At 60.3% G+C, this 20,970-nt stretch overlaps 1 protein-coding gene across 3 annotated transcripts; it reads right to left on the reverse strand.

The window, feature by feature from the left end:
* Nucleotides 1-564: 564 nt before the first annotated feature.
* EXOC3 (exocyst complex component 3) lies at nucleotides 565-20,070 on the reverse strand. Of its 3 annotated transcripts, none has more exons than XM_069492775.1 (13): nucleotides 20,027-20,070; nucleotides 17,882-18,072; nucleotides 15,723-15,942; nucleotides 14,059-14,740; nucleotides 11,646-11,763; nucleotides 10,824-10,949; nucleotides 9,698-9,798; nucleotides 7,719-7,829; nucleotides 7,482-7,632; nucleotides 5,688-5,810; nucleotides 3,477-3,638; nucleotides 2,855-2,982; nucleotides 565-1,037 (listed from the first exon to the last, which is right to left on the reverse strand). In XM_069492775.1, the coding sequence occupies exons 2-13, from the start codon at nucleotides 18,023-18,025 to the stop codon at nucleotides 866-868; spliced, it is 2,238 nt and encodes a 745-aa protein (XP_069348876.1). In that variant the 5' UTR covers nucleotides 18,026-18,072; nucleotides 20,027-20,070; the 3' UTR covers nucleotides 565-865. The 3 variants fall into 3 exon arrangements, with proteins under 3 accessions (XP_069348876.1, XP_069348877.1, XP_069348875.1); XM_069492776.1 differs by lacking the exon at nucleotides 20,027-20,070 and adding an exon at nucleotides 19,967-20,015; XM_069492774.1 differs by lacking the exon at nucleotides 20,027-20,070 and having other exon boundaries at nucleotides 17,882-19,222.
* Nucleotides 20,071-20,970: the final 900 nt, after the last annotated feature.

Raw genomic sequence — 20,970 nt, forward strand, 5'->3', positions numbered from 1 at the left:
AGGTCAGCGCCTGGCGCCACGGGCCTGGCGGACTCAGGCGGGAGCAGCGGCCGCAGGACACGTGGGCGCTGCTCGTTCTGGGCATGATTCTCATAAGCAGCTTTCTGCGAAGTGAAGGATTAATGCACAAAATGATGCGACCAGGGAAGGCGGACGCTGCAGGGAGGCGGCTGAGTCACAGGGAAGTATGTGAGGGACTCTGTGTCCAGAATGAGCACGACTTACGGATCTTGAAACGTGTTCCAAGCAGACGTTCACTGTCCCACACGCTGTCACCAGAACTCACACTCGTGCCAGGCTGCTCCACCAGCCAGACGCCCGGCCGGCAGCGCCAGCGCCAGAGGCCCGGGCTGGGGGGTGTGTGCGCAGCCGGCGAGTTTCCTGGCTGCCCGGGCCGAGGAGGGAGCCCGGGGGCAGCCAGGCAGGACGGGGACAGCCAGGACAGCACAGGACAGGGACTGCCCCACCAGGCTGAGGGACAGCTTTGGTGCCACAGCTAACGACCCACAAGCAGTGTCTGCGCCCCGCTGGATCGTCGCCAGTCGGAAAGCCCAAACCGGGGAAGAGAAACCACCTCGCACTCTCTCTCTGAGGAGGGTGACACTTTAATGACAGCAGCCGTCAGGGGGTCTGCGTGGGCAGGGCGGCGTCTGCTCCTCCGCGCCAGCCACGGGGGCCTCGCAGCGGAATCCTGCGCACAAAAGACCCTCACACAAACCCCAGGGAGCCGCTGGCACCACGGCCACCAGGGTGTCACGCGACGCGCACCTCGGACAACACGCTTCGGTGCCAGAAGAGACAGGCGCGAGGAGCTGGGACCCTCGAGTGGCGCCTGGACAGCGACCCCCTCGGGGCGGGGAGATGCCTACTTGAGCAGCTTCGCCACGTTCAGACTGGGCACGGTTATGTCCCTGAAGAGCGGCACGTAGCTGGGACTTGCCTGGGTGGCGCCCTGCTCCAGGGTCTCGATGATGGTCTGCTTCATGTCCCGGCTGGCGTCACCGCGCACGGCCAGCAGCGCCCCAATGTGGTCCTCTCTGGGGGAGGAGAGAGTGAGCCCGCACAGCTCCCACCCACACCCCACGGCAGCCCGCGGGCGCCCACGGCTCCCACCCCCACCCCACGCCAGGCCGCGGGGCGCCCACGGCTCCCACCCCCACCCCACGCCAGGCCCCGGGGCGCCCACGGCTCCCACCCCCACCCCACGCCAGGCCCCGGGGCGCCCACGGCTCCCACCCCCACCCCACGCCAGGCCCCGGGGCGCCCACGGCTCCCGCCCCCACCCCACGCCAGGCCGCGGGGCGCCCACGGCTCCCGCCCCCACCCCACGCCAGGCCGCGGGGCGCCCACGGCTCCCGCCCACACCCCACGCCAGGCCGCGGGCGCCCACGGCTCCCGCCCCCACCCCACGCCAGGCCGCGGGGCGCCCACGGCTCCCGCCCCCACCCCACGCCAGGCCCCGGGGCGCCCACGGCTCCCGCCCCCACCCCACGCCAGGCCCCGGGGCGCCCACGGCTCCCGCCCCCACCCCACGCCAGGCCCCGGGGCGCCCACGGCTCCCACCCCCACCCCACGCCAGGCCCCGGGGCGCCCACGGCTCCCACCCACACCCCACGCCAGGCCACGGGGCGCCCAAGGCTCCCCCCCACACCCCACGCCAGGGCGCGGGCGCCCACGGCTTCCACCCACACCCCACGCCAGGCCCCGGGGCGCCCACGGCTCCCACCCCCACCCCACGCCAGGCCCCGGGGCGCCCACGGCTCCCACCCACACCCCACGCCAGGCCACGGGGCGCCCAAGGCTCCCCCCCACACCCCACGCCAGGGCGCGGGCGCCCACGGCTTCCACCCACACCCCACGCCAGGCCACGGGGCGCCCACGGCTCCCGCCCACACCCCACGCCAGGGCGCGGGCGCCCACGGCTCCCACCCACATCCCACGCCAGGCCACAGGGCGCCCACGGCTCCCGCCCACACCCCACGCCAGGCCGAGGGTGCCCACGGCTCCCACCCACACCCCACGCCAGGCCACAGGGCGCCCATGGCTCCCACCCACATCTGACCCCGGCCGCAGAGTACCCACAGGGGAGCCGCCTGGGCCCACTTGGCCCACACTGAGGCCCACAGAACTGGTGGGAGCAGCCGCAGATAAAAAGACCTTCCCTTTTCTGGGAAACACACCTGAGTTTTCATCTTGCTGTGGTCTGCTTTCAGTCCACAGTTGCACAAAGCTTTTGAAACCTGCCTCGCCCCTGTCTACAGGGCGGCCTCACTGGAGGGGAGACGGGAGAGCCCGGACCCTGCTTCCCCCTTGACCACAGCAATGGCAGTAACTGGCCCCGGGGGGTGCAGACGGGGCTCGGCCACACGTTCCCCTCGTGGAGATGGCAGGTGTCCCGAGATGGGGTCAGGAAGGCAGGTGGGGGCCGCGCAGCAGGCGGGGTTGGGCCGGCCCCTTCCCTCCCAGCGAGCGCTGGCCCGGGAGGGTGTCCTGGCTGAGCACGGCCTCCGGCCACTCTCTGAGTCCACCTCAAGCACAAGGGGACGCTTCCCGAAGTCGCCCTGCTCAGGCCACTCCACGGCCCAACCCCGCCTGCCAACACCCCGGCCACCATCCCCACCGTCGGGCCAGAGCGCACCCGTGACCTCTGTCCCCACATCACAGCGTCAGCCATGTGGGCACAGAACCCACCCTGCTCGGGCCGGGCCGTCCTCGCAGGCCCCGAGTGTGTGGTGCTCCTGCCCCAGCCTGCCGTGCTCACAGACGGACTCCAGACTGTGACCGCTCGGCCCCCCAAGGTGGGCGGGAGGCGCCACTGCGCCCCAGGGATCACGCCGGGAGGCGCATCCCTTACCTGATGTCCGGGTACTTGCTGACCAGCGTCGAGACCTCCAGGTAGAGCAGGGAAGGGTCCGTCAGCTTGATCACTTCTGCCACGGCCACGATGGTGTCGCAGTGGCCGTCCACGTCTTCACCGAAGCCCTGCAAACAGCAGGCGCGTGACGAGCAGCCCTGGCCCAGCGCCCGGAGCGGGAAGCGCACCTGGACCCCGACACCTTCGGGGCCTCCCCGGCCGGGCACCAGCCTCTGTCACACAAACGCCTCAAGGGTGTCCAGAGAGGGGGCGGCCACGTGGCGGCCGAGGGGCCGTGCCAGCGGGTGCGCCCAGCACCGCAGAACAGAGCGGACCGGGGAAGGGGCCACGGCGCCACGCAGCAAGTGTGCCTGCCCTGGTCACCCGTCCCAGCCCCAAGCCGGGCGGGCTCTGGATGCCAGCTCCCCGGCTGACAACACGGCGTCCGCGCGTGACGCGGCTCCTCGCGTGACCAGACGCATGGACGGGCCTGAACAGTGCTGGGCTGGAGACCCACACAGCAGCCGCAGAGCCGCGTGCTCTGCGCTCCGGCAGCTGCGCCGAGGGGTTGCGACGGGGGATTCCAGGACTCACGCTTTCAAGCGACGCCCGAGACGCTCACCGAGGCCAGTTTCCGGAACAGGAAGCGGAGCTGCTCTGCCTCCCGGACCATCTTCTCGGCGCCCTCCTTGCGCTCCTCAGGGCTCCGGAAGGAGATGCGCTTCTGCATGACGGCCCGCAGGTACTCCACCACCACGCGCCGGTGCGCCTCGGCCGTCATCCTCTGCGGGACAGACAGGTCAGCCGCGGGCACCACCATGCTGGCAGACACGCGTGTCCCCGAGACCCAGGCCGGGCTCACGGCCGCCCCCTCTGGGAGCTCCGAGTCCGCGTCTGCTCCGCCCGTGTGCGAGCGTCTCGCCGGAGGGCAGAGCGCAGGCTCCACCGGGGACCCCGGCAACCAGCTCCGGCCTCGCCAGCCAGACGGGGCTCGGCGGGATTGACCTGGTGCGGCACACGCGTCGCGCTCCGTGCACGGACGGCATCAGTGCCTGCCGCGCAGCGCGGCTCAGCTAACCGCCGAGGCACCTGGAAACAGTGACGGACGCTTCGGAGGAAAGCGGCCCAGACCCAGCCAGCGGGTGCCCTGCGGGAGGGGGATGTGGCCGGGAGGGAGGCCCCGGGGGCATGCGGGGTGAGAGGAGGGCAGGAAGCCAAGGTGGGCACACGGCTTGCGGAGCGGCCCCCATGACGGAAGCGGAGCGGCCCCTGGGAGCCGCGTCCACCCCGCTGGGCGTTTGCCAGGGCTGCACCCACGGGAGGCGCGTGAGCGACTGTGAAGTCTCGCTGGGCACAAACTGAGACCGCATACACACCACCCCCGGGCCTGAGGGCTCGGCTGCCACGGCCAGCGAGACGGGCGAGACGCACCCGGCCCAGGGCAAGCGGCAGCTGCGCCCAGGAGTCTCCCGACCCGGAGGCGCCCATGCTCTGCGGGAGGGAAGTGCCCGCTCCCCAGGCCCCGAGGGTTTCAAAGATTCCACGGCCCGCGCAGGCCACAGCCAGAGGCCACAGAGGGGCAAGCGAGCAGCCACCAGCACAGCCAAACCCCACAGGCCCGGCCTGGGACCAGCACCCGGCCCAGCCCAGGGCTTCCGACCCGGGGCCCGACACCAACTGACACCGAGACCTAGAGGACATTTAAAGAAATAAAAGGTGCAAAAATATGCAGCAAAAGATTCAAAATCGACCAGGTTAAGTTTGAAAAAAATACACACCTATAATTTTTAGGAATCAAAATTCTTGAAATGTAAACTTAATGCTTAAAAGAATTTTGTTGAAGGTTAAGTTATAAAACCACCTTTAAGAAAACAACAAAAACCTAACCATAAAAAAATGACAAATTTGCCATTAAAATTAAGGCTATTGTTCCTCAAAAGAAACGGCGCAGAGAGCAAGAACCGCAGCAGCTGGTCAGGCGGCCGCAGCCCCGACCCGCCCGGCAGCTTCAGCAGCAGAGACGGAGCCTCACGGGCCGGGGGCCGGGCCAGGCGTCGGCAGGGCTGGCTCCTGAGGCCCCCCTGGGCCTGTGCGCGTGTTCCCTCTCTGTGTCCTCAGGGCCACCCCTCCAGTGCGTGTCTGTGTCCTCATCTCTCAGGAGGACACCAGTCACACCGGTCGGGGCCACCCTCCTGCCCTCGTGTGAACTCAGCCACGCCAGTGAACACCCAGCTCCAAATACAGCCCGTTCGGAGGTCCTGGGGGTCAGACTGCGACATGTGAACTTGGGGGACATGACTCGGGCCGTGACAGAAGCACACGGACGGGAAGAGCATGTAACATGTAACCAACTAGGAACCCATTTCCAGAACACACACAAAATCCTACAAGTGGGAAAACTAACAGCCTCGTACAGACATGAGCGGAAGACCCTGACGGCGCCTCAGGAAAGAGGGCTCCCAAGTGGCCACCACATCAACCGGGGGCCGCCAGCTGGAGCCCCAGCGCCACCTCCAGACGGCAGACGCAGGCGCTGCCGAGAAGGGGCACTGTGCCCCGACACCCTCCGCCAGCACCGCTCAGGACCGAGTGACCAGTGGCCTCGGGATCCCACACGGCAGAGAAAAGACGCTCGTCACAGCTGCTTGGGGGGTGAAGCAGGAAAGCGAGACGGAGAGGACAGCTCGATGACATCTGCGCAGTTTGGGAGCTGCCTCCCGCGGCTGCGCCACCAGCGAAGCCTCCGCCACGGAGCTCGCCGGACGCCGGGTTCCACCGAGACACGAGGGCCCCGGCTGGGAGGGGAACCGTGGACGGCGCCCCACGTTCTTACCTTCTTATATGGCTTCTTAATTTTGGCAAAATCGTTGAAATAGTCTTCCACGGTGACACAGATGATGTCCACAGCGTTTGACCCTAGCAGCCACTTCTTCGTCATCAGCTCATTCAGATGTTGCTGAAAAGCACAAACAGATCGTGGAAACCACCACCTCCAGCCAGTGACACGCCGGCGTCCCCAGACTTCCTGACTACCACGCAAGACGCCTCAGGCAACACCTCCACTGTTCCGCAGTCGGCAGCTACCGCGAGCACAGGGGGCTCACACCACACACAGCTGCACAGACCGACAGCGCAGACACAACATGCCCACGCGTGTGCGCCTTCTACCTTCGGCGTCTGCATGTATGTATCATAGGGAGACTCCGTATTCACCCAATTCTCTATTGACGGACACTCAAATTTTTTCACATTTTGCAATTATAAGTAATGCAACAGTGGATTTGTATATTTTTTCAGGCAAAATTCCTCAACATCGAATTCCGTAAGTCAAAAAGTATGCAAATTAAAACTCTGATAACTATTTCCAAACTGCCCTTTAAAAAAACTGTGCTGATTCAGTTTTACACAGGATACAAAAATACATCTTTTTTCTCATGCCCTCAACACCACTGAGTGGTATCTGTGTTTTTAATTGTTGCCGTCCTCCTAAGCAATAAATATAATAATATTCAGTCTTTTTTTTTTTTAGACAAGGTTCTCACTCATCGCCCAGGCTGGAGTGCAGTGGCGTCATCACAGCTCACTGCAGCCTCCAACTCCTGGGCTCAAGTGATCCTCCTGCCTCAGCCTCCCGAGTAGCTGGGACTACAGGTGCTACCCACCACACCCACCTAATTTTTCTATTTTTTGTAGAGACAGGGTCTCACTCTTGCTCAGGCTGGTCTCGAACTCCTGACCTCAAGCGATCCTCCCGCCTCGGCCTCCCAGAGTGCTGGGATCACAGGCGTGAGCCACCGCGCCCGGCCAGCATTCAGTCTGCACCTGCATTTCTTTGATGATCAGTAAGAGTGGGTGTTTTGTTTCGTGTTTTGGATATTGGTATTTCTTTTTCCGTGAAGTGGTCATTTACGTCCTTTGTCTATTTTTCTATTATACTGTCTTTTTTTGAACTGTGAAATAATCTCAAATGCAAGCATTTCCCTCTTTTCTCTAGCCCAGCTGAGAGTGAGTGTCTCTTCCCCCAGGGAGGCCCTCGCTGCGCCCGCACTGTCACCCAGCTCACACCGCCCACAGCTGGCGGCTGCGTCCACCCCCACCCCTGTCTCCCGCGAGGCCACAACATGCTCGCGGTTTATTTCTTACACACGTCCTGATTTCTGCCAATAGTCTGAGTAATGCTAAACCACCTGTGTACTTCTGAAGTCGCCCTACTTGTTCAAGGCAGGCTGTGCCTTGACGGGCGCTGAAAGCACGTTGTGAACGGTTTTCGTGCGTCTGCATCTTTATGCAAAGGCGAGACTGGCCTGTGGCGTGACTGTGGGTGGGGGCCGTGTGCTCTCCGTCTGGCCTCCTGACAGGCTTCTACACACTTTCTAGTCTGTAATCCACTGGGCAGTCTGACGCCTTTAGCGATACTCGGGTCTCTGCTGAGCTGTGCCAGAGAAGGACCCTGTGTGACACAGAGCACACGTCACGGGAAACAGAGGTCCTCTGCCCTGCTTTGCCACGCACGCAGTGCCCGGCTAGCTCCCAACACAGTGTCCGCACGGGACAGCTTCCGCGTGTCCCCGAGGGCAGCATGGAGCTGCGCTGCACGGCCCAGAAACGCAGGCGAGAGCCAGCCCACCTCCAGGTCCAGGAAGACCTCCTCGAGCAGGCCGCCGCAGCCCTCCTTGGCGATGGCGTCCAGGACCCCATCCATGTGTGGCTGGCTCAGGGACACGCCCTCCTCCACGTCATTCTTCAAATACTTCCTTTTCAGACTGACTATGGATTCTCTGCAAGGGAACATTCCAGGTTCAGGTAGGGGCCTGTGACCGCACGCCCTCCCCGCCCCGAGCCGCGGGCTCCGTGGCCGGCTCACTTGAAGGTCTGGCAGTTGTTGACGATGGCGACCATGTACTGCACGTAGCAGTGCGGGCGCTGCCGGTCCCGCAGGTGCTCCTCCCGGTACAGCTGCGCCTCCTCCTTGTACCTGCGAGACACGCGAGGTCACGGCAGCGCCACGGCGGCCCAGAGCTGCTCAAACGCCACGCGGACGTTACGCCCCAGACAGAAGTTGCACATGTGACCAGGTGAGCTTTTAAAAACAAACTTTCAGATGATCCACACTAACAAAAGAACAGCGTAATTGATCATTTACATGGATTATTAAAAAATAATTCCAGATCAGCCTTTGCAATATGGTTCAGTATTCCATTTAATAATTGTAAAAATATTGTGAAATATTTAAGTAGTGGAAAATGATTATTTTATTTTATCTGATAGGCAACTTACCAAGAAACTTGTACAATAGGTACAAAGTTTGTATCACCAAAATGTCCTTTTCAAAAATGTTCCCAGAACAAACCCAATTAAAAATTATCAAGAAGACAGTTGAAATGTCAAGAAAACAAACAATTAAGATGGCTCTATACTTTATTTTTAAACGTATTGTAGAGATTCTCAAACATGCATGGGAGCAGAATACTACCATGAATGGCCCGTAAGTATTTTTAAGAGATGTTAAGAAAGGGGTGAACAGAGCTTGCACCCAGGCAGTGCATGAGGGCGTTGGTTACTACTTTGCTTTCCTGTCCCAAGCGTGGCGGGGGTGGCAGACGCTGGAGGCCAGGGACGCTCCCTCTGCAGCGGATCCCACCCCACCCCACCCACGACACTGACCCCTCGGGGGATGGGACAGAGCAGTGGTCCCCAGCCTTTCCGGCACCAGGGCCTGGTTTCGTGGAAGAGAATTTCTCCGCGGAGGGCGGGGCTGAGGGGCGGAGCTCAGGTGGGGAGGGGCGGTGGGAGCGGCTGTAAACGCAGAGGAAGCTTCCCTCCCCTGCCGCTCGCCTCCTGTCGTGCGGCCCACTCCTCAGCTCCGTGGCCCGGTACCAGGGCGTGGACCGGGAGTTGGGGACCGCAGGGATGAGGGACTCAGGCCCGAACCCTGTGGACGGGCGGCTGGCGGGGGCCTCTGGACAAAGGGCTCAGCCACTGGTCCCTGAGCCACCAGGACGGGACAGGTGGAAGCCACGCCTACTGCCAGCCCTCGCCAGTGACCACATGAGGAGAGGGCCGAGCAAGCCTCAGAGCTGACGTCGGGCTGCTGGGCAGATGGCGGTTTGGGGACCAGGCTGAGGGTCGCCGTAAGGATGCTGGACACAGAGACCTGCTTGTCTCCCCACGGCCAGGCTGGGAGGGGCGGCTCTGCTGCACGGGAGACCAGCCGCCCCAGCGACCACGCAAGGGCAGACCCCGGGGAAACCCCGTGTGGACCAGTGGCCTGGCGGCACTGCAGCCGCCGCGGTGCACACAGGGCAGCAGTGTCGGCCTCTGGGGTTTGCCGCGGAGCCCTCCAGCAGAGGGACGGGCGGCGGGGGGACCGGGGCGGCGGGGGGACCGGGGGCGGCGGGGGGACCGGGGGCGGCTTTGCACCCAGGCGAGGGGTGAGCGGTCTGAGGCCAGCATTTCCACTGCTGCGCAGGTCTGACGTCTTCATGCTCGGCCCGAGGGAGGGCAGCACGCTGGGCCGGGCCCACCTCGAAGCCCCCTGCCAGGGCCCCCGCCCAGGAGCACAGACTCCGGAGGCTCCGACGGCGGTGCCGGAACGACAGAGCCCACCGCGCGGCACAGCAGGGCTGGGGGCCCAGGCGGGCGCTGTGACCCCCCAGCAAGGGCCATCACAGCAGAGCCCTGCTCCACCCGTCTGCATTGCTAAGCAACACAAGGAGGTGACGTATGGGGAATCCCCGGTCTCAATTTTTGTTCACCAACAGGCATATGAGGATCAACTAATTTTGGCTCTTCACTTTTAAAGACATGCGATTTCTAAATTAGCAGACTGGCAAAAATACATACCTATTTAGGAAAGAATTCATTTGCTGAAGACACAAAAGTAGTACCTTTGTTTTCAAATCTTCACTTATCTGAGCAGCAACTTGAAGATTCTGTTCAAACATCTAAAAATTGGAGAACTTATGAATTCTGATATAATCTCACAAGAACACACTCAGAGCGCAGGATTCTTGTTATACAAACCCCCATCTGTAGTTAGGGAGTCTACGTTCAGAGAAAAAATGAAACTACTTGAAAAATAACAAAGTTAGCTAAAAAACAAACAACTTTCTCACCAGGTTAACAAGTGAACGGTTTCTTAATGACCCGCAGAAGGGTTTCTACCCAGGGGCCGCAGGACGGGGTTGGGACCGGGAGGGGCACGGCTGCTCCTGAGGGCATCTCACCCCCAGTCACTGCTCCGCACTTTGTGACGCAGGTTCCTTAAGAGCCAGGGGACGGTGCCAGGCCCACGGGCGGGACCGGGGCGGGGCTGTCTCGCCCGTCAGTCTCCAGAATGAAGGAGAGGTGTCATCCAGGGAGACCCGGCCAGCCTGGCCACAGTCTACGCACCTTCCTGGCAGGTGGAGCCCCCAGTGAACACGCTAACGCCACTCAGCTCCCACCCTCAAGGCAAGACGAGGTGACGCGCCCCAGGGCCGGGCATCGAGCTCAGTAGGCTGTGAGGACGCCCGGGGGTCCGGCACCCGGAACCACCACCAGTGCAGGAAAGCACCTTTGCAACTCGAGAGGTCTTTCCCCAAACCCACCAGACTAGACTCAGCCATGTGGCATTTCTGATGCCAAAATCTTGGCCACTGACAACAGTAACAAGTTAAGAAACATCAAGCAAGCAAACTCGAATTTGAAAGTCACACGTTAATGACACGGTTAGGCTCTAGTGCAAACCCGAAAGGACTAGGAAGACTAAGGTGACCGTGGAAAAACTATCCAACAAACACGACCGCGGGTTTCTCCAGCTGGGCGGGGTGGGGGGCGCAGGGCAGAGGGGAGAACAGGACTTGGACAGACCAGGCGGGGCTGGTCTCAAACGCAGCTCTACAAAGACCACGGGCACTGTGTGTCCCTGTGCAAAACCTACAGCCCCACTAGCCTCCCAGGACACGGCCGAGAAGCCCCGTGGAGGTACCTGGAAGACGATGGCAGGGAGCGTCGTCTGGTAGTACCCGTCCTGGTCGGCCTCCGGCTCCGTCTCCTTGGCCCAGTCTTTCTTATCTGTTTCTAGTGCTTTCCGCAGCCAGGCGATGATGTTGGACTAGAGGAGGTTCCGCATTGCACAGGGAAGAAGAGCAGAAAAGGCGCTTCTGAGTCGCGCCCACAGCCCTCTCTGCCGCAGTGAGCCGCCGCACAGCCCAGACTCCGCACGGCACCAGCACCCCGGCTCCCCAACACAGAGGACGCCGGAGCGGGGGGCCTGAGCCACCTCCGTGGAGAGCAGCACGCAACCAGCCCCCGTGGACGTTCACCCAAAGCCTCATTCCAGGCAGAGGGAAACGGACCAGAGGATCTCCTCCAGAAGGCCGGCCAGTCAGAAGCACGCGGACAACCGGGTGAACAAGTTCTGGCCCCGCCAGGCCCTGCCTGCCTGGAAGCCGCAACTCCACCAGCTCAGGCCCCAAGAGAAGCCGGCTCCCCTTCCTAGGGACAGCGGTCACAGCCCGTCTCTGCCGTCTGGCCACACAGGGCCCCTCACTGCGCCATCACCCGAGGTCACCAGCCTGCTCTCAGTCCTGCCTGCCACCCCCACCGGACTCAGAGCCCGGCAGGCAGCACCGCACGTGGCCGGGACCGAGGGCGGCTCCCTCCCCCAGAGCCAGGCCCGGAGGCAGAGCTGCTCCCGCCGCTCACTGGCGAACATGCGCCCCACCCTGCCTCCTCCTGCCCCTGCTCGTGGCCCAGCTGGCAGCTGCCAGCACAGAGGTCTCTGGGTCTGCAGGCAGGCGCTACTCACGGTGAGCGTGGACATGTACGTGTCGAGCAGCTCGGAGACCACGTGCGGGGAGAGCAGAGGCTCCAGGGCGCCGACGTCCACTTCTGGGGCCAGCTCCACGTTCCCCATCATCTCCACACTGCGGGGGGACCGGGGATGAGAATGACACACCCCAGGGGACCCAGGAAGAAAGTGCTCAAGTGAGTCTACGTGCTGCTATTTCTTCCGATGTGCAAACACCCACCGTCCCCGAGGCCTCAGCACGCAGCCTTCCCACCACTCACAAAGGGCGGCGTGCCGGCAGGCGCCGAGGGCGTCGGGCCTGGGACGGCCCCCCTGGCGGTGCAGCCACAGGCCCCTCCAGCCTGGCCTCGCCCCGCGGTGCCGGCTCCACAGGGCACGGGGGCTCCAGTGTAGGAGAGAACCCCAGGAAGTGCTGCACGAACACGCTTAATAAGGTCACGCTTAACTAACACGGTCACGCTTAGCTAATACGGTCCGTGTAAGCGCAGCCAGCCCTCTGCATCCGCGACAGAAGCAAAACGTTTGGAAAAAATCAATAAAAATACAATAAAATGGGATACAATCAACAACAACACAGGGCAACTATGTCCACACCGCTGACACGGCAGCGGGCATTACGCGTGACCTAGAGGGAATTCAGAGCACACGGGAGATGCGTGTGGTTATGTGCAAACACGGCGCCATCCGGCATCAGGGACTTGAGGCTCGGGGGATTCTGGTACCCAGGGGGGTCCTGGACCCAAATCCCTCCGATCCTGAGGGCCGAGTGCGCTGTGACTTGGAAACGTGAGCCACCACAGTCACACCACTCATCTCTCGAGACGACGACCCACACACGGAACGCGTGACATTCCGGACGGACACGTCGCAGGAACCGGCAAAGCCGCGCTGGGCCCACCGCGCAGACGGCAGGGAGCGCCCCGCAGGTCAGAGAAAAGCTTTCGTACGACGCAGTTAACGCTGTGGCCGGGTTCTCAAACACCACAGTCTGATCACCCAGAGAAGCCACGTCCTCCGCTGCCGTCCCTGCAGACGTGTCAGGATGCAGAATGCCACTGAGTGGCATCGCTGAGCCGTCCCCCCTGCGTGAGAAATGCACACGCTCTTCCCGAGTGAGGAAGTGCCCCGTGAACTTCTGCAGCCGGGCGAGGACCGGCTGCGCAACCGGGCTCCCTCTGCCCAGGGAGCCGACTCGGGTGTCTCTGCGGAGGGCACACACCGTGCCAGAGGGTCCGGCACAGAGCGCGTCCCGGCTGCCGGGAAGACGCTCAGAGTCGCGGCAGAGACGGCGCACGCAGCGCAAACGCCTGGCCCGTCTGGCGGCTGGAGCCCAGGCGGCCCAGGGCCTGGACCTGAACCCTGACCCCACGCGCCGGCCACAGCCCGCGGCTGCTCCCGTGGGCCCGGAGTCCTCTTCCGTGAGAAAGGTGGGTGAAGATGATGGTGAGACCTCCCACCTCCCGGGACCGCCAGCACGCGTCGGGCACCGCACATGCCCAGATGGACGAGCATGGCAACCCCCGGCCACCACTGTCGGGGCACGGCGTCCAGGCCGCGCACAGTAAGGCCGCAAGATCGTCACCTCTGGGTGACACTTCCTTTCTCTTCACGTCCCGCTGTACGGAAGTGCACGAACTCTCGACCGTAAGCAGCTACCAGCAAACCAACCAACCTCACTGCTAAAAAAAGGAGGTTTACTTAATTTCTCCAGAGCAGTGACAAGATGGGGAAAAAAGAAAAAATCCCAACACATTACTCAATATTGTTTTCTATCCATGAAACCATGCAAACTTAAAATAAATTACCATCTCAGCTACTTAACCTTAAAGAATTTCAGAACATCTCCACCACTGGCTCATTTTTTCAGTGCCAGCTCAAGTCCGTTCACGCATGAAGTGGCTCGAGTCCCTCCTGTGAAGTGACGAAGTCTCACGCTAAAATGCGAACAGGGTCATTGATTTTTCTAGGACTCCCTACGCTATAACCTTATTTTTGAAAGATTAACTGCTACAGTTTACTGGTGAAAAGAAACAAAACTTGGTGTTGCTGGAAGCTGGGAAGATGATGGTGGTCTCTTCCGCAGCAGGTGACTGCGCAGGTGGCAGCACCTCCTGGGACCACCTGTCCCCACCAGTAAAACGCGGTAACACCACACTCGCCCCCGGCGTCCGTGGGGAGACACGAGCCAGCCACGCACGGGGAGAAGGGAACACAAGCGCTGCGCCGGGCTGCTCACCGCGACGGTGCCCGGACACCACGGCGCCCGCGGGCGGGGCCCTGACTCGGTGCGGGCGTTCGGGGCACCTGCCCAGAGCCAGACAACACACCGGACCCTCGGCTACGGCCTGCGGGACGTTGTCACACACAGGTGTCTCCGTAAGAGGGAAGGGAAGACGGAAGGCCGGCATACCTGGTGTAGGTGTTCAGCACCCAGGTCAGGAGGCTCACGATCTCGTTGGCTTCCAGGTCCTCTGACGCGAGGTCCTGCATCCGCGTGCTCAGGGCCTGGTGGTACATGCTCAGGAGGTTCTTAAAGATCTCGTAGTGCGGCGGAAAACACTGAACCATCAGGTTTTTGGCGACGATGAGGTCATCCAGGACGTACTTCCGTATGATTTCCAGGTGGCGGACGAGCCACATCTTGTCGGACTCCCTGGTATCGGCCTGTGTGCCCTCAATTCTCGTGGTCACGGTTCTCTCCAAGATGGCAAACATCTTCTCTTTCCAGTTTTTGGGCCTCCCGGGAGGAACAAAACCGGTTTGCTTTTTTCTGTCAAGTATACGCCTGTCGATTTTTTCTTCCCTTTCGATGATCCTGACGACGGAGACCAGCAAGGTGGGGTCACGGCGGACGGTGACCAGTGACCTCTGCAGCACCATCCACAGCTGCTTGGCCAGCTCGTCGGAGAGCCCCTGCGTGCTGCCGAAGTAGCCATGGATGAGCGTCATGTCACGCGTGTTCCCGCTGTCCATGCGGTACTGCTCGTACATCAGCCCGTCCCGGGAGCACTCCAGGTCCATGAGCTTCCGGTGGGCTTGCAGGAGTGCCCCCTGCTCAGTCAGGTCCTGCGTCTCCCTCACGATCTCGGGCACTAGGACAGAGGGACAAGAAGGCGCTGTTAGAAAACAACACATCAAAGGCCAGGTGCAGGGTTCCGGGGGACGGCAGAGCAGGGCGCGCCAGGGGGAGGACGGCGGCAGTGGGCTGACACGGTCGACGGGCGAAAGAAAAGAAACCTGCCCGAGAATCTCGTATCTAGCAGAACTGTCACTCAAACAGGAGCGGCATGAAGACACTCCCGGACAAAAGGTGAGGGCTCCCTCCGCTAGAGCCGCCCCGCGGGAAGCGCTCCCGGGAGCCCTGCCAGCCGCCGTGGCCGGACGCCAGACAGCAACCCAGCCACGTGAAGAACAAGGCTCTCGATAAAAGTCAATAAATACATGGGCAGCTACAAAACCTGGTATTACTGTAACTTTAGTTTTTAACTCATTTTTTTGTTTTCTACATGATTTACGGGACTAATACGTTTTTAAAAATAATCTAAAAGCTAATATTACTATAACTTTGGATTCTAACTCCGTATTTTGTCCTCTACATAATTTAAGAAACTAATGCATTAAAAAATTATTAGTCTACGTTTAACACACAATGTATAAAGATGCAATTTCGTGAAGTCAACCACCAAAGGGGGTAAGAATGGAGCCACAGGGGAACAGAGTTTTGTATGTTATTGAAATTAAACTGATACACATTCAAAATGAACCAACAGAACATTAGGATGTTAAATGTAATCTCTATGGTAATCACAAAGAAAATACCTATAGAATATACATAAAAGAAACAAGAAGGGAATTAAAATGTTTCACTACAAAAGAGGTAAACACCATAAAAGAATACAACACTGACAGACACCGAGCAGGCAGAACTGAGACCCCGGCCCAGGCCGAGAGGCCGCAGACGTGGCCGCTGCCTCCGCCCTGCCCACAAGCTCGAGTGGATCGAGGAAAACCGGGTGAGCCAGGAGCACGTGCCGTGAGGCCGTCGGCGCAGGGTTCCCGGCCGCCTGCCGTTACCCGAGAAGATGTTCTTGAGGTTCTCCACGGCGGCGGCCAGCTGGCTGTGCTGCACCACGGCGTCCTTCACGTCCCTCAGGCTCTCGATGGTGTTGATGCTCCGCCTCCAGTCCTTGCTGACGTCGGCCAGCGACCGCTGGATGTCCCCGACGTCCTTCAGGGCGCTGTGGAGCTGGCTGAGGCCCGTGCGCACGCCGTCCAGCTGCGACTGGATGGCGGCCTGAGGGGACACACACAGGTGAGCAGGGCCACCGCCGTCCTGCTTCCTGAAGGACAAATCCTCCCCAGGAGGCCAAGGCAGACAAGAGCCACAGAGTAGCAGGAAAGAGTAAACACTCAGAAAAAAGAAAATAAAATTAATAAAATTAACAAGGATTTCACTGAGTCATAAGAGAGCTTTTCCTTTCTCTCTGCATTGCTACCTGGGAACAAAACCATGATGCATTCTAACGCTTTGCGAGGAAACTTGACAACACTCCTCATCTAGTCTCGCACCTAGAGGTGGTGGACGTCACCGCAGGCGTGCCTTGGGCCCGCGGCCACCCTGAAATGGTGTCTTTGGGACGCCACCCTCGTTCTCCCTGGGCATCCCTCAGTTTCCAAGGGGGCCTCATCTAGGCAGAGAAAACCGTCAGGACTTTTTCCTCAGCTTGGGGGTCCGGCCGCAGCTGCTCAGCCAGAGCCAGACGCAGCTCAGGGGCAGCTGCCCCGCTGCAAGGGCTGGCACCTCTGAGACACAGGCGCAGTCTGGGACGGCCAGAGGCCGCCCGGCGAGCTGCACGGTCGGAGGTGAGCGGCACGAAGGATGGCACAGGTGGACAGGACCGCGAGGAAAAGACCAGGCAGCACGATGGGTGCCAGGAACGCCTTCCACGGGGGTCCAGGTGCGTTCAGGGACAGTTCACTGTCGCCGTAACAGACCACTCGAGTTTCTAACTCACTGCCGACCACTGTTAGTTAACCTCACAAGGTTTTAGAAAGATAAAACCGAAACTTCAGGCCAACAATGTAGCAGGTCCAAACTGTTTTTTAATTAACACGAACCTGCCGTCTCAAAGCAGCACAAACGCACCTCTGGATGTGACGTGGGTGCAGCGGAACGACCCCCGTCCCGTCCCATCAAGCCTGCTGTCACCTGCCCACTGCTGCTTTCAGGTGGGGAGGTGAACTCGCCACCCTGCCGGCGACCAGGAACTGTCCCCAAAGGCATCCTCTCAGTCCCCAGAACCGTTCTGCTGCACGGCAGCTTCAGCAAGTCGTGCCTTTGACATTTCAGAATCACACCAAGTGCGTGTATTTTAGTAAAACCTCACCACTTTACGTCAGTGAGTTGAAAGCAAATCCACATCATAAAATACCCCGAGAAAGAGTGATTTTCTTCCATGTCTCTCTCACACACGCGTAATAAACATGTCTAGCTTTCCCTCCTTCCTGCCCCAGGAGACCGTAATACCCAGCACATGGTCAGCCCGGGACAGCAAGTGTTAAACGGAGCTACGCAAAATGCTCTCTAGTGGTGCTCTGTTCAACAGCTTTAAATAAAGTAAGAATACTTGTTATTCTTCTAGTATTGTTTAAAAAGTTAAATGGGGCTGGCGCGGTGGCTCATGCCTGGAATCCCAGCAACTCTGGGAGGCTGAGGTGGGAGGATCGCTTGAGGCCAGGAGTTCAAGATCAGCCTGGGCAACATCGTGAGACCCCATCTCTACAAAAGTATCTTTTTTTTGTAGAGACGTGGTGTATGCCTGTAGTGTCGGCTACTTGGAAAGCTGAGGCAGGAGGATCACGTCAAGCCAAGGAGTTTGAGGCTGCAGTGAGCTATCATGATGCCACTGTATTCCAGCCTGGGTGACAGAACAAGACCCTGTCTCTAAAAATAAAATAAAATAAGTTAAACGGACACTTCCAGAATGCTTAAAAAGATTATTCCCTTGGTGTTTTCAGTATTTCCACAGTCGTCTTTGCAAATCTACTGATTGGCAATGCAGTGTTGAAAGGTCTGCCAAGTAAAATTCAGCTCTGCTTCCTCCTGCATCACCACAAAATCTAACTTAGCAAAATCACCATGACAATGTCAGGCAGGAGCCCGAAACGCAAGATAAACGGCTAACTGGCTCTGTCCTGCCTGGGAGTGAGAGGTGACGTCTCCGGTCTCCTACCTTCAATCTGGCCTCCACGGAGGCCTTCTTCCGGGCCTCCCTCCTGCGATACTGCTCCACTTTGTCCAGCTGGTCCGGGCGCTGAAGCATCCCAGCAACCCTCTGGACGGCCGTCGCGACCGCCTCACAGTCTGTCTCCTTCATGGTCAGAACGCGGGCGGGGGCTCCGTGCCTGTCATGCTAGACAGATGCTGTGTGCACGGGAGGGAGAGCGTTTCAGGGAGGCAGAAATGTGAAGGACAAACACCCCCAACAGCCAGCTGATCATAACGGAGCTATCAGGGGGTTTGAGAAGATATTAATTAGGAACTCCCGGATGGGATACACAGACCTCCGGACTCAAACATGGGGAGGCCGTACCTGCAAGGGGAGGAGCAGGGAAGTTTCACAGGCCTGAGGCACGAACGTGTGGAGGACGCCCCAGACCGCTCACCACCTCAGAGGGCAACCTCCAGGCACTTCCCTCCCCTAGACGGGGCCATTTCTCACTTCTGGAGCCGTCCCCTCAGGCCTTGGCCATGCGGGTGGGCAGCCACACCGGCGTCCTCAGTGAGGACAGGACACAAGCACAGCACGTGTCTCACCTGTCCTGGCACCACTCCCATGATTCCCAGCAAAAATCACTACTGTCTTGGGTGCACAAAATTCCATTTCCTACTTTCTTGGCAGCCCTAGAAAACAAAGTGCATGTCCTCCCTGTCTCACGTCCTGTTCACAGAGCACAGACGCTCTGGAACGTGCCTTCAATCCCAGCGCCACCGCCACCCAGGCGTGGGCTGAAGCGGTATCTGGTGAGCACCCGGCAAACGAGGGCATCGGAGAAACGTGCATCCCCTTCGACTCTGTGAAATTTCCGTTTCCATGGGTATAAACAAGACCTCTCTTCTCCCAGGATTTTCCGTTTATCTCCATTCCCACATGCTTTCAGGAAAACACTCAAAAGCCCCGGAGGATTTCTGCAGAGCAATCCCTGTCCATGCAAGATCTCTCTAACTGTACTGCAGCCACACCTTCCTCCTGTTTTCCATGATCACAGAATTACGTATACCAATGCAGAACATCTGCACAGGGCAGAAAAATACAAGATGCCAGAGGCAACCACCCTCAAATCCCACCATCCAGGGGCAACCGCTCTGACAGGGCTGGTGTCCCCCAGTTTTGTTCTTTGCGTTTCCTTGCAAGCTGAGATCCCACTGCATGGGTACTGGCACGCTCTCATTTCTTGTTCTGCTTCGACATGCAATCCTCAGCATGTCCACTGACACTCACACCTGTGTTCCCATTAAAAGGGGATCATAACCAACAAGGGGACATTCACCCATCCTGCCAGTGCACGCAGCAAGCTCATCTGACCCATCCAAGGCTGGGGTCCAGTGTCAGGCTCTCAGACCCCCTTTCTGCTCTCCTTGGAGTCAGCACAGAGGAATCTACTCCAGCGAGGGGGAGGGGAACAATCCGAAGGTTTGGCGAACACAGGGAAGAGACGTTTCCATCACAGCCTGACGACCGTCAGATTTCCGGCCACAGGAGCAGAAGGGGAACTCTGAGGCCATAAACAGACCCAGGTCTAACCCCTCCCGGGGCTTTTCTGACTGCTCGCCCGGCAGCACAGCGGTGGGAGCCTCCCCACCGAGGGGGCGACTGGCATGGGAGGGAGGGGCACGAGGAAGGGGGAGGTGGGGAGAAGCGGGAGGGGACACGGGGGGCGGGGAAGGACACGGGCACAGAGAAGAGGGGGACTCGGGCACAGGGGGGACACACAGGCACGGGGGGACATGGGCACGGGAGGGAACACGGGCACGGGGAGAAAAGACACGGGCACGGAGAAGAGGGGGACTCGGGCGCGGAGAAGAGGGGGACTCGGGCGCAGGGGGGACACACGGGCACAGGGGAAAAGGACACGGGCACGGGAGGGGACACGGGCACGGGGGGCACACGGGCACGGGGGGACGGGGGTGGCACGGGGGGAGGGGGTGGCACGGGGGGAGGGGACTCGGCGCGGGAGGGGCACACGGCACCGGGCTCCCAACGGCCCGGCGGCCCCCACGCCCTGCCCGCCCCGGCGCCGCCTCGACCCCCGCGCACCGCAGGAAGCGAGAGAGCGCGGGGACGGCGACCACCGCCCGGGGCCCGCCGCCGCCTCACCGTCTGCGCCGCTGCCGCGTCTGGGGGCCAGGCCGGAAGTGGGCGTTGCGCGGACACTTCCTCTTCCGGAGTCCAGGCCGGAAGGGCGTGGCCCGGGCAGACCGGGCGGGGGGGGTGGTCCCTGCCCACCGGGGCCCTGTGACCCCGCGGCGGGGGGCCCTGTGACCCCGCGGCGGGGGGCCCTGTGGCCCCAGGGCTGCTTCCCGCGGGGACGGCGGCGCGGCCGGGCGTCACGCAGCCCTGGAGCGCGGGAGGCGGCGGGCGTGCGCGACCCCGCTGCGCACCGCTGCCCCGCAAACCCGCCGAGACCACAGCCTGGGGATCCGCCGCCGACCCTGACCTTATCGCGGTATCTTTGCCTTCTGATATCTGAAAATTAGCAAAAAGTTGAGCGATGAAAAAAATGTAAAGAAAAAGTAAAAAGTTAAAAATTACGTTTGAAATTAAAACCGTAAGGACATTTTGAAACTAATGAAGAAAAATTTGCCAAAATGACGAAAGCTTTTAGAACTATTGCTTCAAAATATAGCAACATTTAATATTATGAAAGAGACCTACACTGTCAATGTCTGGTGCTGAGTCTGGATGTTAAGATCCCCGTAACTGCCTCAATCAACCGGGCAGGTCAGGCAGGGTGCTGTATTGGAGGAATTTAGTTGTTTTTCTTTACCACTGAAGAAAACAAAACATTGGTTAAAAATCTTTCCTGACTTCTGTGTTTTCAAATAACTGAGAAGCCTCCTATGAAGCACCTGGGAACACTGGATGAATGTCTAGCACAGGTGGGTTCAGAGTGAGCAAGGAAGTGAGCAGGGGCAGAAGCAGAGGGGAGAGGGGACCCCACAGCAGAGAGCAGGTAGGGGCCGGGCGGGGCAGGGGTGAGAGCAGGTAGGGGCCGGGCGGGGGGCAGGGGTGAGAGCAGGTAGGGGCCGGGCCAGGGCAGG

Source organism: Eulemur rufifrons, chromosome 17, assembly GCF_041146395.1.
Source record: "Eulemur rufifrons isolate Redbay chromosome 17, OSU_ERuf_1, whole genome shotgun sequence".
Classification (NCBI taxonomy): domain Eukaryota; kingdom Metazoa; phylum Chordata; class Mammalia; order Primates; family Lemuridae; genus Eulemur; species Eulemur rufifrons.